Source organism: Crotalus tigris, unplaced genomic scaffold (assembly GCF_016545835.1).
Source record: "Crotalus tigris isolate CLP2741 ecotype Arizona unplaced genomic scaffold, ASM1654583v1 scf7180000017551.9496454, whole genome shotgun sequence".
Classification (NCBI taxonomy): domain Eukaryota; kingdom Metazoa; phylum Chordata; class Lepidosauria; order Squamata; family Viperidae; genus Crotalus; species Crotalus tigris.
In genome coordinates, this window is record NW_024096469.1 from 3,841,800 (window position 1) to 3,856,201 (window position 14,402).

Consider the following 14,402-nt stretch of genomic DNA (forward strand, 5'->3'; position numbering starts at 1 on the left):
TACTGTTTATAGAGAGAGTAGACGCCTCTCCTTTCTAGCACTGAAGGTGTTACTTGTCAGGTAATGAAAATATCTGCAAAGAAAACAATCAAACTCAGAGAACACATATAGTATGAATCCATCATGAATGTGTTTACACAGCATGCTAAGTCAAAGAAATCAACCACCTGGTCCCAGGATATTTTCAATTGTACACAAATTAGTTTAGTTTTCCCCCCATTGTACCCTCCAAATTGTGGCAAGTCTGGAGGACTACTAGCTTGAGGAAAACTGAAGGACATGCATACACTGTCCAGTGAATAAGGGTTTCAAAACGTTCTTTTGGACAAAAAGAGTTTTTTTGTTGAAAGCAGTAAATCCCAGTAAACTAACTTGTGTGACAAGAACATTGACAGTGTGAGTTATAAAACAAAAGATGAATATAACATGTGAGTATCCTCTATTACCATATACTAATAGAGTATCCTCTATACTAACAGAGTATCCTCTATTACCATATACTATTACTATATACTACTAAAAGTATCATTCTCAGAACCTTTAACAGGACGAAACATTGCATCATAGGGAAACAATTTTTGAACCAAGATACCTCAAATGGACTAATTTATAGAATGCGTCCAAAATCTGGGACCCAGAACTTCTGTGTAACTGAAACATTTTATGACATACAAATGTTCATAATACAATTTATGACATAATGCGAAATGTCATAAAACATTTCCAGTATTGATGTTTGACTGTGACATATACTTCAGCCTGGGCTATTTTCAAGGCAAATTAATGATTATATCCTAGCTTTTCCAGTGGAGGCAATACGTTAGATTAGAAGCTCTTTCATTGTTGAAGGCATTGAGGAATCTGATAAGGATGACCCAACAGTTTGTCTAGTAAATTATAAAGCTATCATTAAATATTTACTTTGCATCTATTTTTTTTCTAATTTAGGTGGAAGCTTAAAGAAGTAACTCTTGGCACTGGAAATGTTGAAACAAATTGTGATTTCATGTGCAGAATATTCTGTAAATTTACTAGTGAGAATGCCTAGGTGAATAAAATCAGTTGTACTTTACCACAGTGCCTCACTATGGATTGTGTGTTTTGTGGTTCTACACAGAATATTACATCATTTATTTTTATTTGCCGACATTCAATATGCTGAGAAACTTGACCTTTTTTTTATTTGTTTGTTTTAAAAAACAAAATTGGAGAGCGAAATCCCATAGGATAGAAAACAGCACAGACATAAAGCTGAAAAGCTTATCATTAATTTCATACCTGTGAGAAATAAAGTTTATGAAATAAAGAAATGGAACCAATAAAAAATAATTTGAACTGCAAAATTTATAAAAAATGTAATACTCGGATTTTCATGATATAAAATTGGGGTTATATTGATGAAGATTATCTGTTTTGCAACATCTTGTTAGCAGTTTGCTAACAAATTAAACTGCTCCTTAAAGATACTAATGTTGGAGCTGATTTTGTTCCCTTCCAAAGATCTTTTTGAGATTTACTACACAATTTGTTTAACAATAGCATTTGGTGCTGAACATAAAAAGCCAAAATTGCCACTTGAAAACTAACAATTATGTGCATTTTTTAAATACTATGTTGACAAATATTTAATATCGAGGGGTTGAATTGTTGGCAAGACAAAAGCAGTTCATCTATCTCAGTGATGGAGAACCTTTTAGAGACTGAGTGCCCAAAAACTGGCCCCACCCTCACTCCACCCCCTACCCCGCCCCCGCTCTGCCCCTACCCCACTTGCCCACAAGGCCACTCACTGCCTCCAGAGCCACCATGGTAGCCCAACAGTGCTATGGTGACCACGCCCTCTGCCTGCGCCCCGCAGCATCAACTGTGCGTGATGGGGTGTGAGGGCAGAGTCTTGTTTACGCTGCCTGGCATGTCCTTGGCTGTGCTGCTCCGCGTGGGCCACACTCGGGGACGACTCTCCTCCAGGGGGGCTGCTGGTGAGGAGGGGGTTGCAGGGGGAGGCAAGGCTGGGGCAACGGCACGTGTGCCCACAGAGAGGGCTCCGAGTGCCACCTCTGGCACCTCTGCCATAGGTTTGTCACCACTGATCTATCTGGTTTGATCAATCCATTATCTGCCAGATAGATTGAAGATCAAAGTTGTGTTTGGGTTGCTGGCAAATTATCCTGGTGGGACAATTAGTAGGCAATGAAATTTTAGGAACATTAGGAATTTCTGGATCACTGTAGAAGGTGAAGTGAACAGGCTAACCTTATCATCTATGATTCTGTTATCTTCTACACTATTAAAGGGCCAGTTCTTTTTTTAAAAAAAAATACACCTTCTATAGCAGTCGCGGCGTACCTATGGCACGCATGTCACAGGTGGGCATGCGCACCATTGCCCCAGTCCTAGGCCTTTAGCTGGGTTTTATAAAACCTTCTTGTTTTAGGCCTCTGCCACCATTTGCAAAAAAAAAAAAAAAAGGTTCAATCAACCAATCAATTTCAACTTCTTGCGGGGAAAAAAAAGACCTCGCAAAGTTGGAATTGATTGATTGGCTTTTTAGTCCCACCCAGTCTGCCATTACCACTGCAGCCACGCCCACCCAATGGGCCACACCCACCCGGCACCTGACGATACATAAGTGGGTTTTGGGTTGCAGTTTGGGTACTCGGTCTCTAAAAGGTTCGCCATCACTGTTCTATACTATTTATTTTAAACAATACAGCTTAAACTCAGCAAGGAAACTCTGAACAACAGCAGCTTTTCATACTTGTCATCAATACAATTAGAAATGCACTTCCGAAAATACATCTACTGTATACACACTGCTCATCCAAAAATCTATTGAATTGCCTGGATGTGTCTCTTTATTTTAATGGAGATGTGCACTGCCTTTGGAATTCTCATTCATTATACATTCTCATATTCCATTCTTGCTCAAATTCACAATATCATATTGACCTAAAAATAAGATAAAATCAATTTTGGTGAGAAGAATTGCTCATTTGAAACCAAGCTGTTTCAATATGATAGAACCCTTCTTAAAAACCCAGGCCTGGTAATATTGAGGAAGGGGACTTAGATCCCTGGCTGACAGACGTAGAAATCCTTTGTTCAATTTAAATTGTTAGTTGTATTCATGTCTGTCGTTGGCATAGCTATCCATAGTGGAATGTATTTGCAGCAATTAGTAATGGGGAAAGGCAATATACTGGATGAGAAATTGCTTTTAAAATTAATGGGGAACTTGTAGCTTCTGCCAGCCTGTAAACATAATACGTTCTTCCTTTTCTGTACCAATTTCCAGAGTATATCTGGGCCCAATTGGGTTTCCTGGGACACATCTCCCTATCATTTTAAAAAATAATTTTAAACTATAGTAAAGCTCTCTTAGTCACGACTAAATTGCAATATGTGTGAACTTTGAAAGGAAATTGCTCTGTGCGGTTCATGTTTATTGGTTTTTGAGACTGCCACCTTAACCTAATGGAGCAGTCTGTGGAATAAATTGATCCACCGTATACAGAGAGGTGTTTTTCCTTTGTCCTTTTATGATTTAGAGACAAAATGTTTTTCAAGGCTGTTGGGAACAGAAACTCTTCAGCAGGGCCTCCAGAGAAGATCATTTCCTTCCACAAATATGGTCATATGCACAATAAATAGAAGATTTGATGTTATTACTCAACCCTGACCTTTCTAGATGCAAGTACTTTGAAATATTTAGTCTGTTGCTATATACTAAACAGTCACAGGCTGTATTGAGGACACTTATTTTTTTTAAAAAAAGTTAAGTACTGACAAATATTTTTAAGTTCTTCTATTTTATACTTTGACTGCTACTACGCATGCATTCACAGCTGGTCCAATGGCAGATTTATAGTCACACATTTCCTTTTCATTCTTGTTCGTTTCCTTAGCTTTATTTTATCTTGCAATGACTTTTATGGACAGAGCCAATAAAGGCTTACTACAGTTGCTATGATTTCTTTCTTGTGCAAAAACTGGAAACTGAAGCATTCCAAACATGAAAAGCAAAGAATAGCCCAGTTGAAATGAATTTCCTGTATGCCACTAAAAAAAAAAAAAGTGAATACGTTTTGCTAGCCCATCCAAAATACCGTCAGGTGTTTTGCATTCTGTGACATTTGCAAATGTAGGCAACGAAAATGGCTTTGAGATAGCTGACTTTCCTGTGAGCTTTATTTTGCCCTCAAAAATAAATCTAAATGGAACTTGCAGGCAGTAGAAAGAGCCCAAGAGTAAAAGTGATAGATCTACTCATGCCTTTATTACAGTTGTTATTAAGTTATTAAGAGCCTTATCAGCTGTATGTCAGTGCATTTATTTGTATTTTGGTACTACAATAGTGTATTCCGAAGATATGGAAAGGAAGAAAGTAGATTAGATTACAAGTTAGTCCTTGATTTATGATCAGTTGCTTAGCAACCATTCAAATTTACAACACCACCCCCCCAAATGTACTTACAACCCCATTCTGATAGTTGCACACACACCCCTGCGGTCATGTGATCCCATTTGGGGAGTTTAGCAACTGGCTCACCTTTACTGATGTTTGCAGTATCCTGAAGTCACGTGACAATAATTTTCAATGTTTTTTTGCCAGTTTCCAGCATTTACTTCTGGTTTCTGGCAAAAGACACCCATTGGCTAAAAAGATTTGCTTAACAACCGTCATGTTTGTTAACAACTGCTGTTTTTGCTTAACAACTGCCATAAAAAGTTCTTAAAATCAGGCACTGTCATTTGGTGACCCACTTAATAACCAGTTCAGGCTCAATAATGTCTTCATTCGAGGACTATATTGTAGTTTATTGGACAAATGTGCTTGTTTTGATGAGTACTTGCATTATGTGTACTTTTCATTAAAAGTTTGAAGAACAATAATAAAAACTACAACAAACTAAATCAGAAAAAGTGGAAAAGAGAAATAACGTAAAAAGTTAAACATACAATAAGAAACAGAAATAAAAGAAAATAAAAAAGAGCAAGAGCAAGATATAAAGACATAAAGAAGTGGCTTCCAATATTCTTCACAGCAGTTATATTTTAACCTCTCTAATGCTACATCCTGGCTCACTTCTTTCTATAATCTATAATGTCTCTTGTCTAGCCATACCTCACAAATTCATTTTTTCTTTGTTTTTACCCAAAAAGTCCACAAGAAGTTTCCAGTAAATGCACTGAGTTCTTGAGTAACGATCAAAGGACTAGCAAACAGAATTTGGTGGGTTTCATGTCATAATAATAATAATAATAATAGTAGTAGTAGTAGTAGTAGTAGTAGTAGTAAAGTTGGAAGGGACCTTGGAGGTCATCTAGTCCAACCCCTGCTCAGGCAGGAAACCCTATACCATTTCAGACAAATGGCTGTCCAGTCTCTTCTTAAAAACTTCCAGTGTTGGAGCATTCACCGCTTCTGGAGGCAGGTTGTTCCACTGGTTAATTGTTCTAACTGTCAGGAAGTTTCTCCTTAGTTCAAGGTTGTTTCTCTCCTTGATTAGTTTCCATCCGTTGCTTCTTGTCCTGCCTTCAGGCGCCTTGGAAAATAGCTTGACACTTTCTTCTTTGTGGCAGCCCCTGAGATATTGGAACATTTCTATCATGTCACCTCCCGTCCTTCTCTTCATTAAACTAGACATACCCAATTCCAGCATCTGTTCCTTATATGCTTTAGCCTCCAGTCCCCTAATCATCTTTGTTGCTCTTCTCTGTACTCTTTCTAGAGTCTCAACATCTTTTTTACATCGCGATGACCAAAACTGGATGCAGTATTCCAAGTAGAGAGGCAATGTAAAGTGGTATTAATGAACTTTATATTATCCCTCTGTTAATACAGCCTAGCACTGTTTTGGCCTTTTTGGCAGCTGCAGCACACTGCTGGCTCATATTTAGGTGATTGTCCACTAGGACTCCGAGGTCCCTCTCACAGTTACTACTATTAAAAATATATTACCATGTACCCACGTCTTTGATGATTTGTTTGAAAATTTTGGAGCAGCCAATATTCCACAAGTATTTACTAATCCTTTTCTATTTGTGTTTTTCTCTACAGGATTCGAATCTTACATTGTACACTAATAATCCAGATTTAACGCTGTGTTTCCAGAATACTGTTTTGGCTTGGATCCCATGCTTCTACCTTGGGTGCATCTTGCCATTTTACCTCCTTTATCTAAAATACAATAACCGAGGCTACATTGTATTGTCTATGCTGAGCAGGTTCAAAACGGTAAGATCTTTGCCTCCCCAAGGCACTATATAGACAGTGGCAGATGTGGCAATAATTAACTTGCAAGGAATAGATAAAGATAAAGTGTGGTGCCAAATGAGTTAAAACGAACAAAAGCCAATCATATCTTATATCTGAAGCTTATGATTCAGCTTGATAGTGATTGAGCAATAGATGAACTTGCAAATAGTCTTTGAAATAGAGCTTGATTTTATTAAACAGTATTTCAGAATGGCTGTCATGTTTTTAAAAGCACACTCCTGCCTCTAATGAATCAGACAATAGCTTTCCAACTATATATCAACTGTTTTTGAAGAATGAATTCTTTTGTACCCTGCTTAATTAATTGGACATACATGACATCACATGATTGTGACTTGCGATTGCATTCTCCATTAACTCTGCTTGTTGGAAGCTGATTGGGAACTATGCAAATGGTGATTGCATGACCATGAGGAGTTACAATAGTCATAAATGGGTGCCAATTACAGGCACCCAAATGGTGATCACGTGATTAAGAGACACTGCAACGGATGTAAATATGAGGATTGGTTGCAAAACCATTTTTGTTTTTTTTTAACCTTTGTTGTAATTTTGAACGATTGTTAAATGAGGTAGTCTGTAAGGTACAGGTTGTCCTCCATTAATGATGGTAATTGAGATCAGAATTTAAACAATGCAAAGCACAACGTCACATGGCCACATCACTTAACAATGACAGACCTGGCAATCCTGGTTGCTGTTATTAACCAAATCCCACCCAGTCATTATCTGAGGACCTACCTTGATCTAAGCCACTCCTAAGTTGATCCCTGCCAGCCCCAAGCCTTGATTAGGTAAGGGACTGTCTCCTCTTCAGCTCCCATCTTTGCCCTTTTAGCCATCCTGCACTCCACTTGCTGTGTCCTTTCCAGCTGACCTTCACTTTCTTCCTCCACCCACTGCTGACGAGATGTGCCTGGACTGGCCTTCTGCAAGGTGGCTGCTGGCTGCGCTAGGCCTTCTTCCCACAGCCAACTGCGTAATTCTTCAAATTCCATATAGCCTTTTCCCAAGGCTGTGGGAGGTGGCATACAGGGTGGCCAAAAGGGCAGAGATGGGAGATAGGCAGGTGAGGGAGTTGAAACCTTCCTTAGTGCAGATGGCCAGTCAAGTGCCAGAAAATTGATCATGTGACTGCAGAGCCCCTGCTTTGGCTGAAACCCTGGGGACTGGGCATAACTACCATTTATTCAGTCCCACCATAACAGTTGCTGAATGAATGGTTGTTAATCAGGGGCTACCTGTATTTTTTTTTATTGGGAACAAGCCATTGAAGGTTCCTTTTGATAGCCATCTTTTAGTTCATATTGCCTGTTACCTCACTGAGTATAATAATGGCTTGTAATCTGTATGAAATGATGGACAATAATGAGTTTTAAGGAATTACACTATCAAGAACTTCAATTGATCATGAAACACTTGATTTCGCCAAAGGACAAACTAATAAGCAACTCAATTGGTAGTCATTTTATTATGGTCAGCAACTAAATCCTACATGTACACAAGCATTTAGAGGGATATAAATGAACATAAAATATCTGCCATATCTAAAATCACAAGAAAAAAAATATTAAATTTATTAAGTTAAAAATAGTTAAGAAAACTGGCGTTTTTTTAGCCTTTTGATCCAGTGGGGTACTACACAAATTTGGCTATCCTATAAGAGTAACTCATGAACTTCAAAACACAGAGCAGCTCATAAAAACAAATGAGTCTCTCCCATATTAAGAATTAATGTCTATCATTTATTCTCACAAACAAGACTTTTTCCCCATTTTGTTCTCACTCTGACTCTAGTGTCCCTTCTCAAATGTCCTGCTGACCTCTTTAAACTCCCCTCTTTGCCTGTAGTAACAACGAGGTCCCTTCCTTTCTCTGGGGGGGGGGGTTTAAAGGACTGATAAGTGTTTTCTTACTCCCCATGGGTGTCTGCAGCAAACCAAGAATGTCAAAATGACCATACAAGTAGTCCTTGACTTACAACCATTTATTTAATGAACAAAATTACAATGGCAGTGGAAAAAAATACTTATGACTGGTTTTCACATTTACAATAGTTGCCACATCACCCATGGTCACATGATCAAATTTTACATAAATTGGCAAAGCTCACTTATCAACTGCCTTGCTTAGCAACAGAAATTTGGGGCTCAAGGACTACCTGTATGCACACAGTAACATCATGATGCTAATCCAGCCCTTGCATACTGTACTTGGATTCTAATGTGTGACACAAGTGTGGAGGTTGCTTTTTTGTACCATGATGTCATAGGACACATTTTGTAATTTGGCCCCTTGCCCACTTCTCACAGGTGTTCATGTTCCTTCTCCACCTCTGTGCCTATTCATAAAAAGCCACTTTACAGGTACTTCAGGAGAATTCTGAATGTTTAATGTAAATGTTCCCTTTAGCTATCAATTTTAAGTGGCCAAACGTTCCTTATCTCTTTATTCACAGATTAAGGAACTGATTTTGAATTAGACTTTAATCTTGCTTGCCCTCTTTCATTGCTTCTTTCAGTGACATTCTTAGGAATTAAGAATCTCTCAGGTAGTTGTTCGATATTTCTAAAAGCTTATTGGGATTCAACGAAGGCAATAATCAGAAAGGAGGGGAAGCTTAACTCCAGGGTTTTTTTTGTGTGATATTTTTTCCAATATTTTCTGTACTGAAATATCCAAGCAGTTTTTTTAATCACTTCAGTCACTTATCAAAGAAGTGAGTGCCAAATTGATTAAAACAACTTTGCCACTGTATCATTTTAATGCAGTAATCTAAATGTATTCATCATCTAATACAGAAGCTTATGGTGACATTTTCATCCCATTGAAGTGAGAAACTACATTTGCATTTATTTTTATTTTTTATTTTTAAAAAGAGCTGTATTGAGATAATTTCCTTTGAGTTCACATACTTTTCTTGAAAGTAGTATGTCAGTGGTTTGTGGTGTATAGCCTTTTCCAGCCCAAAGTGTTTTCTCAGTTTTCTAGTCTAGCCTAAAGTTGCAGTTTTATGGTTATTCTTGTAGTCTCCCACTAGCTGCAATATTGCTAGGTCAGGGGTAGGCAACCTTGGCTCTTTTATGACTCATGGACTTCAACTCCCAGAATTCCTGAGCCAGCCAGGAATTCTGGGAGTTGGTCCATGAGTCATAAAAGAGCCAAGGTTGCCTACTCCTGTGCTAGGTGCTCCAAAGTCTGCTAGATGCTGGGCTACTTCATGTGAGTCATGGGCAAAGCTTCTGACCTTGGGCTTTTGAGTTCTAAATGATAATAATAAAATTCAAACCCACCCAATGCTAATAGATCAAGGTCATATTGTTCTGCTCACTTGCAGCTTGCAAATTAGAATAAAGTTTTCATAGCCCTTTTCTCTCGTTCTTTCATCCCCTTTATTTAAAACACTGTTGTGGAATGATGTAATCAGTGGTGGGATTCAAATATGTGAACAACCGGTTCTCTGTGTGGATGCCGCTTCTGGAAGTCCATTCTGGGCCTGGGCAACAAAAAATTAGCTACCGGTTCTGCCGAAGTGGAGCGAACCAGCTGAATCCCACCACTGGATGTAATGCTGTAGTAGTCTTTGTGCTGAGCAGATTTAAAATGGAGTCCAACCTAACTAAGCCTCCTGCATGCCAATTGTACAGCATGATTTGTAGCTCATGGATCCTGAGAATGCTTCTCAGGCTGGCTGGCTTATGTATGTATATATGTATGTATCCTGTTGTACAAAGATTATGGTTTGCCAGTGGGAGTATGAACTGATTGGATGAGAGCTTGGCTATGTTCTGATTGGATGGAGGTGTGTTCTGATTAGTTAGGAGCTTGGCTGTGCTCTGATTGGATGGGGGGTTGGCTGTGCTCTGATTGGATGGGGTTGGCTGTGCACTGATTGGTTGGGGGAGTGTTCTATTTGGGTGGGGGCTTTGACACCTACCATGAAGATGAGGCACAACCACGAACGCGAAGCCAAACAATAGCAATGCAGCTCCCCATCTCACATCCCCCTGCAACTCAGACTAAGCTGAGCACAACAAAGCCTCCACCCAAACAGAACACTCCCCCAACCAATCAGAGCACAGCCAACCCCCCATCCAATCAGAGCACAGCCAATCCCCCATCCAATCAGAGCACAGCCAAGCTCCTAACCAATCAGAACATACCTCCATCCAATCAGAACACAGCCAAGCTCTCATCCAGTTCATACCCCCACTGGCAGTTAAAAGGAAGAAACAGCTACGATCACACATTGCTCCTAGAAGCACGAAGCTGAAAACACCAGCCTGAATATGACGAATGAGACTTCGTCGAAACGTCGCCAAGACACTTTCAATTTGACGCGGGAGAAAACCCGAATAACCAAAGACCTACATATATATGTATGTATGTATGTATGTATGTATGTATGTATGTATGTAGGTCTTTGGAAAAACCCGAATAACCAAAGACCTACATATATATATATATACACACACACACACATATACACATACACATACACACATACATGTATGTATGTATGTGTAAATATGTATATATGTAGGTCTTGGTGTATTCGGGTCTTTTCCCGTGTAAGATTGAGAGTATCTTGGCGATGTTTCGACGAGGTCCCACTCGTCATCTTCAGGCTGGGGTCTTCGGCTTCGCACAAGCATGAAGCCAAAGACCCCAGCCTGAAGATGACGAGTGGGACCTCGTCGAAACGTCGCCAAGATACTCTCAATCTTACACGGGAAAAGACCCGAATACACCAAGACCTGCATACCTATACCCATGAAAATCTACGAAAACATACACACACACACACACACACACACACACACACACACACACACATACAGAGAGAGAGAGAGAGAGAGAGAAAGAGAGAGAGAGAGAGAGAGAGAATATCATTCTTTTACAAGAGAATTTCATAACAAAACAAGAAATCTGGAATTTGAAAGAAAATTGTGTCCAAATAAACATGGTGGTTCAGGGACTCTAAATTAATTCAATTAATTTAAATCTGAAATTGCCTAACAGCTCCCACATGCGCCCAAATAATGATGCTTGTTTGTTATTGCTTATGATATAATTGATAACAAGGAACCAAGTTCCCCCTGCAGATCTATGTCACTTCATCTGCATTTTAAAATTTAGGAGATGTGTCTATCCTTCTCAGTCTATTTCAATATCAGAGGGCTAGAATATTGATTGTTTATAGTAACATCAGTAAGATTAATTCTTCAAACAACATGTTATTTTGCCTTCTTCTTCTTCTTTTACTTAAGCAGTGATTTACATTCTATGACCATCTGCTGAGATTCTTTTTCACCCGTTAAAAGGCTCACATAAGCAGCAATACAGTTTCCTTAGTAAGATATATTGATTAGTACTACCCTCAGATGGAATGTGCAAGAATATTGCAGGAAAATTTCAACAAAATTTCCAAATTATTCTCACTGCTCCTTTGAAACCACAACAAATATCATTATTTGAAGATAAGCTGGGTCGTAGACTTTATTAGAACCCTTAGCCCAGGAAAGATAAGCTAGGAGTGGCAAGTGAATATAATCTCAAGATGGCCAGCAAAGAAAGACTTGTAAACTAAAATAAAGTGTGTATCTCCAAGAACTAGCATATGTAGGTGTAGACAGAATTTTTACAGGCTACTAGTGCTGCAAATATTTGCAAATAAGCTGAAATATGACTACTTTTGATAAGTTTTGTGCTTTTGGAGTCTGTACTGCTTGTCTTTTTCTCTCCTTATACAGGCCTTTGCTTTTGTACTTTGGGTGGTTTGCTGGTCCAATCTTTTCTATGCCTTCCATGAAATCAGTCAGAACAGAACTCCACCACCGGTGTTTTTTGTAACACCTTTAATTGTTGGCATCACAATGGTAGGTGTGCCTTTCTCTTTTTGCTATTATTATTTGCATGTTGAAAACAAATGTGATGATGGGAAATATTTTGCTTAGCTGAAGTACTACAGAGCCATGGAAAGCCACAGGCAGGGGGTTAGTTCCATTTTCACAGCCCTCTCATTTCCTTAGTAGCAGAAGTGTTTGTCCTGCTGTCCAGTGATATCAGCAAAAAGGGAGGCATCCTGTCAACTAAAAAGGTTTTGGATCTGTTAACCCCTTTCCATCTTCCAAACAAGAGGCTGGATTAGGAGAGGGGGGGAAAGAGCAGTGAAAGCATTTGAAAGACACACATTGCAAAGTATGATGGCATGGGCAAAGGATCTTCCTATGGAGTATTAAAGCACCTGCAACTTTGTAAGGCTGGAGAATGTGCTTTGAAGACTTTCCCTTGTTGTCTGCACATGGGTGTGCATGTATAGCCATTGTGTTTCATTGGCAATTTCAGGGGAAATGTACTATATATATGCACACATGTGCAAAACATCAGGGAAAGCCAACATGTCTTTGTAAACTGTATTGTTAGTACAGCCCTAATGCACATGTGTGCGTGCATGTGCGTACACACACATACACACACACACAGTACAAATTCTCAGTCCTTGGAACTTGTCTTCCTTTTCCCAGTTGGATTTGGGACCTACCATGCATTAGGATAATGAATTACATCTTTTACAGTCCAATAAAAAAAAGGAGTGGTATTGAAGAGCTGACTTGTATGCATGCTCTGGTTTAAAGTAGAAAAGACAAATAGATCTTGGACAGGAGATGAAAGATGTGAGATGCAAACTGCTGATTGGTTCTCATTTGCTTATTTGTCTGCAGCAATGAGATCCTATTAAGGTCTGCACTTAAAAAAAATAAAAAAGATAACAGTTTCTTGGAACACTCAACATCTACGTATGAAATAATATTTTAGTTCTGTAGAGAAGGAAGAAATTTAGGTATATATTTAAGAGGAGTTAAATTAAAAATATTATGATTTCTGTTTTGGGCAAGCCAAAATGTTGAATAACATTTTTCCTTCATCCTTTAATATTGCCTGTTCTTCTGCGTAATGGTGAATATGGGGGAAAATATTTTCTTTTCTAGGCTCTAGAGAATTTGTTTCATTGCCTTATTCTCTGAAAACTCAAATAATATTTGAGAAAATATTAAAAATCCAATATTTATTTAATAAAGATTGACTTAAACATGGGAATTTGATACACTCTGAATATCAGGACAGAGAAAGAAAAGCAATGTTCTTATTTGCAGAAATGAAGATATATTCACGATCACTGGACCAAAATGGTTTTCAAAAAGAAGACAAAAACATAGGCCACAAAGCACAAAAATAATAACACCTAACACCATATAAAAACAGAATATTTCAGCTAACTGCTTTTCTATTCTTTGACAACAACATGATATAGAGGTGTCCATTGGATCACTAGGAATTAATCTCGGGAGGAAAAAACTTTAGGGAATTTAATCAGATTCTCATCATTCCATTCATCTCCACTGACTTTCCTTGCAGCTGGCAGCCATGTTGCTCATCCAATATGAAAGACTTCATGGTGTCCAGTCTTCAGGGATCCTCATTGTCTTCTGGTTTTTGTGTATGCTGTGTGCTATTGGTCCCTTGCAATCCAAAATCTTTCGTTCTCCATCTCAGGTAAATTAAATGTACTTGTATTGAATTATGCCATCTTTCCACAGAGTTAATGCTGGAAGGAAGATGCTTGACAATCCATTTGTGGGAGTTAGCAGTAAAGAGCCGCTTGAAGGCTGAGTATGTGACAGATGTATAGTTTGTCCAAAACCAAAAGTAGAGTAGCAGATAATGTTTCAGATTGAGATAAGGGCATCCTAATGGATTTTGATTATAAGATAAGATAACCTTTATTGTCATTTTTATACTGTGGGCACAATGGCACACATAAAAAATGAAATTTAGTTGCCCGCTCTCAAAGTGAAACATACATGACACACACCTAAACATACTATGAACAACATATGTATAGACCCACATCCCTACATATATGTAGCAAATAAATATTAAATATTGTCCATCTTGAATATATAACGGAACGAGGAAGCTTGAGAGTTCGCAAGGTTAATGCTGTATGGAATGAAACTCTGGCTGAATCTGGATGTTCTGCTTCGGATACCACGAAGCCTCCTCCCAGAAGGTAACAAGGAAAACTGGTTGTGAAGAGGATGTGTAGTGTCCCAGATAA

The 14,402-nt window shown here is 38.6% G+C and overlaps 1 protein-coding gene across 3 annotated transcripts in view; it reads left to right on the top strand.

The window, feature by feature from the left end:
* Positions 1–14,402, top strand: part of ABCC3 (ATP binding cassette subfamily C member 3) — an 81,776-nt gene that overhangs the window by 12,460 nt on the left and 54,914 nt on the right. For all 3 annotated transcript variants that reach the window (XR_005556772.1, XM_039343824.1, XM_039343811.1), the window contains exons 2-4: positions 6,062–6,238; positions 12,034–12,159; positions 13,700–13,837. Coding sequence is in view for 2 of the 3 variants with exons in the window: in XM_039343824.1 (XP_039199758.1) it covers positions 6,062–6,238; positions 12,034–12,159; positions 13,700–13,837 (441 nt within the window). In the remaining variant the exon portion in view is untranslated. The remainder of the gene's footprint in view (positions 1–6,061; positions 6,239–12,033; positions 12,160–13,699; positions 13,838–14,402) is intronic.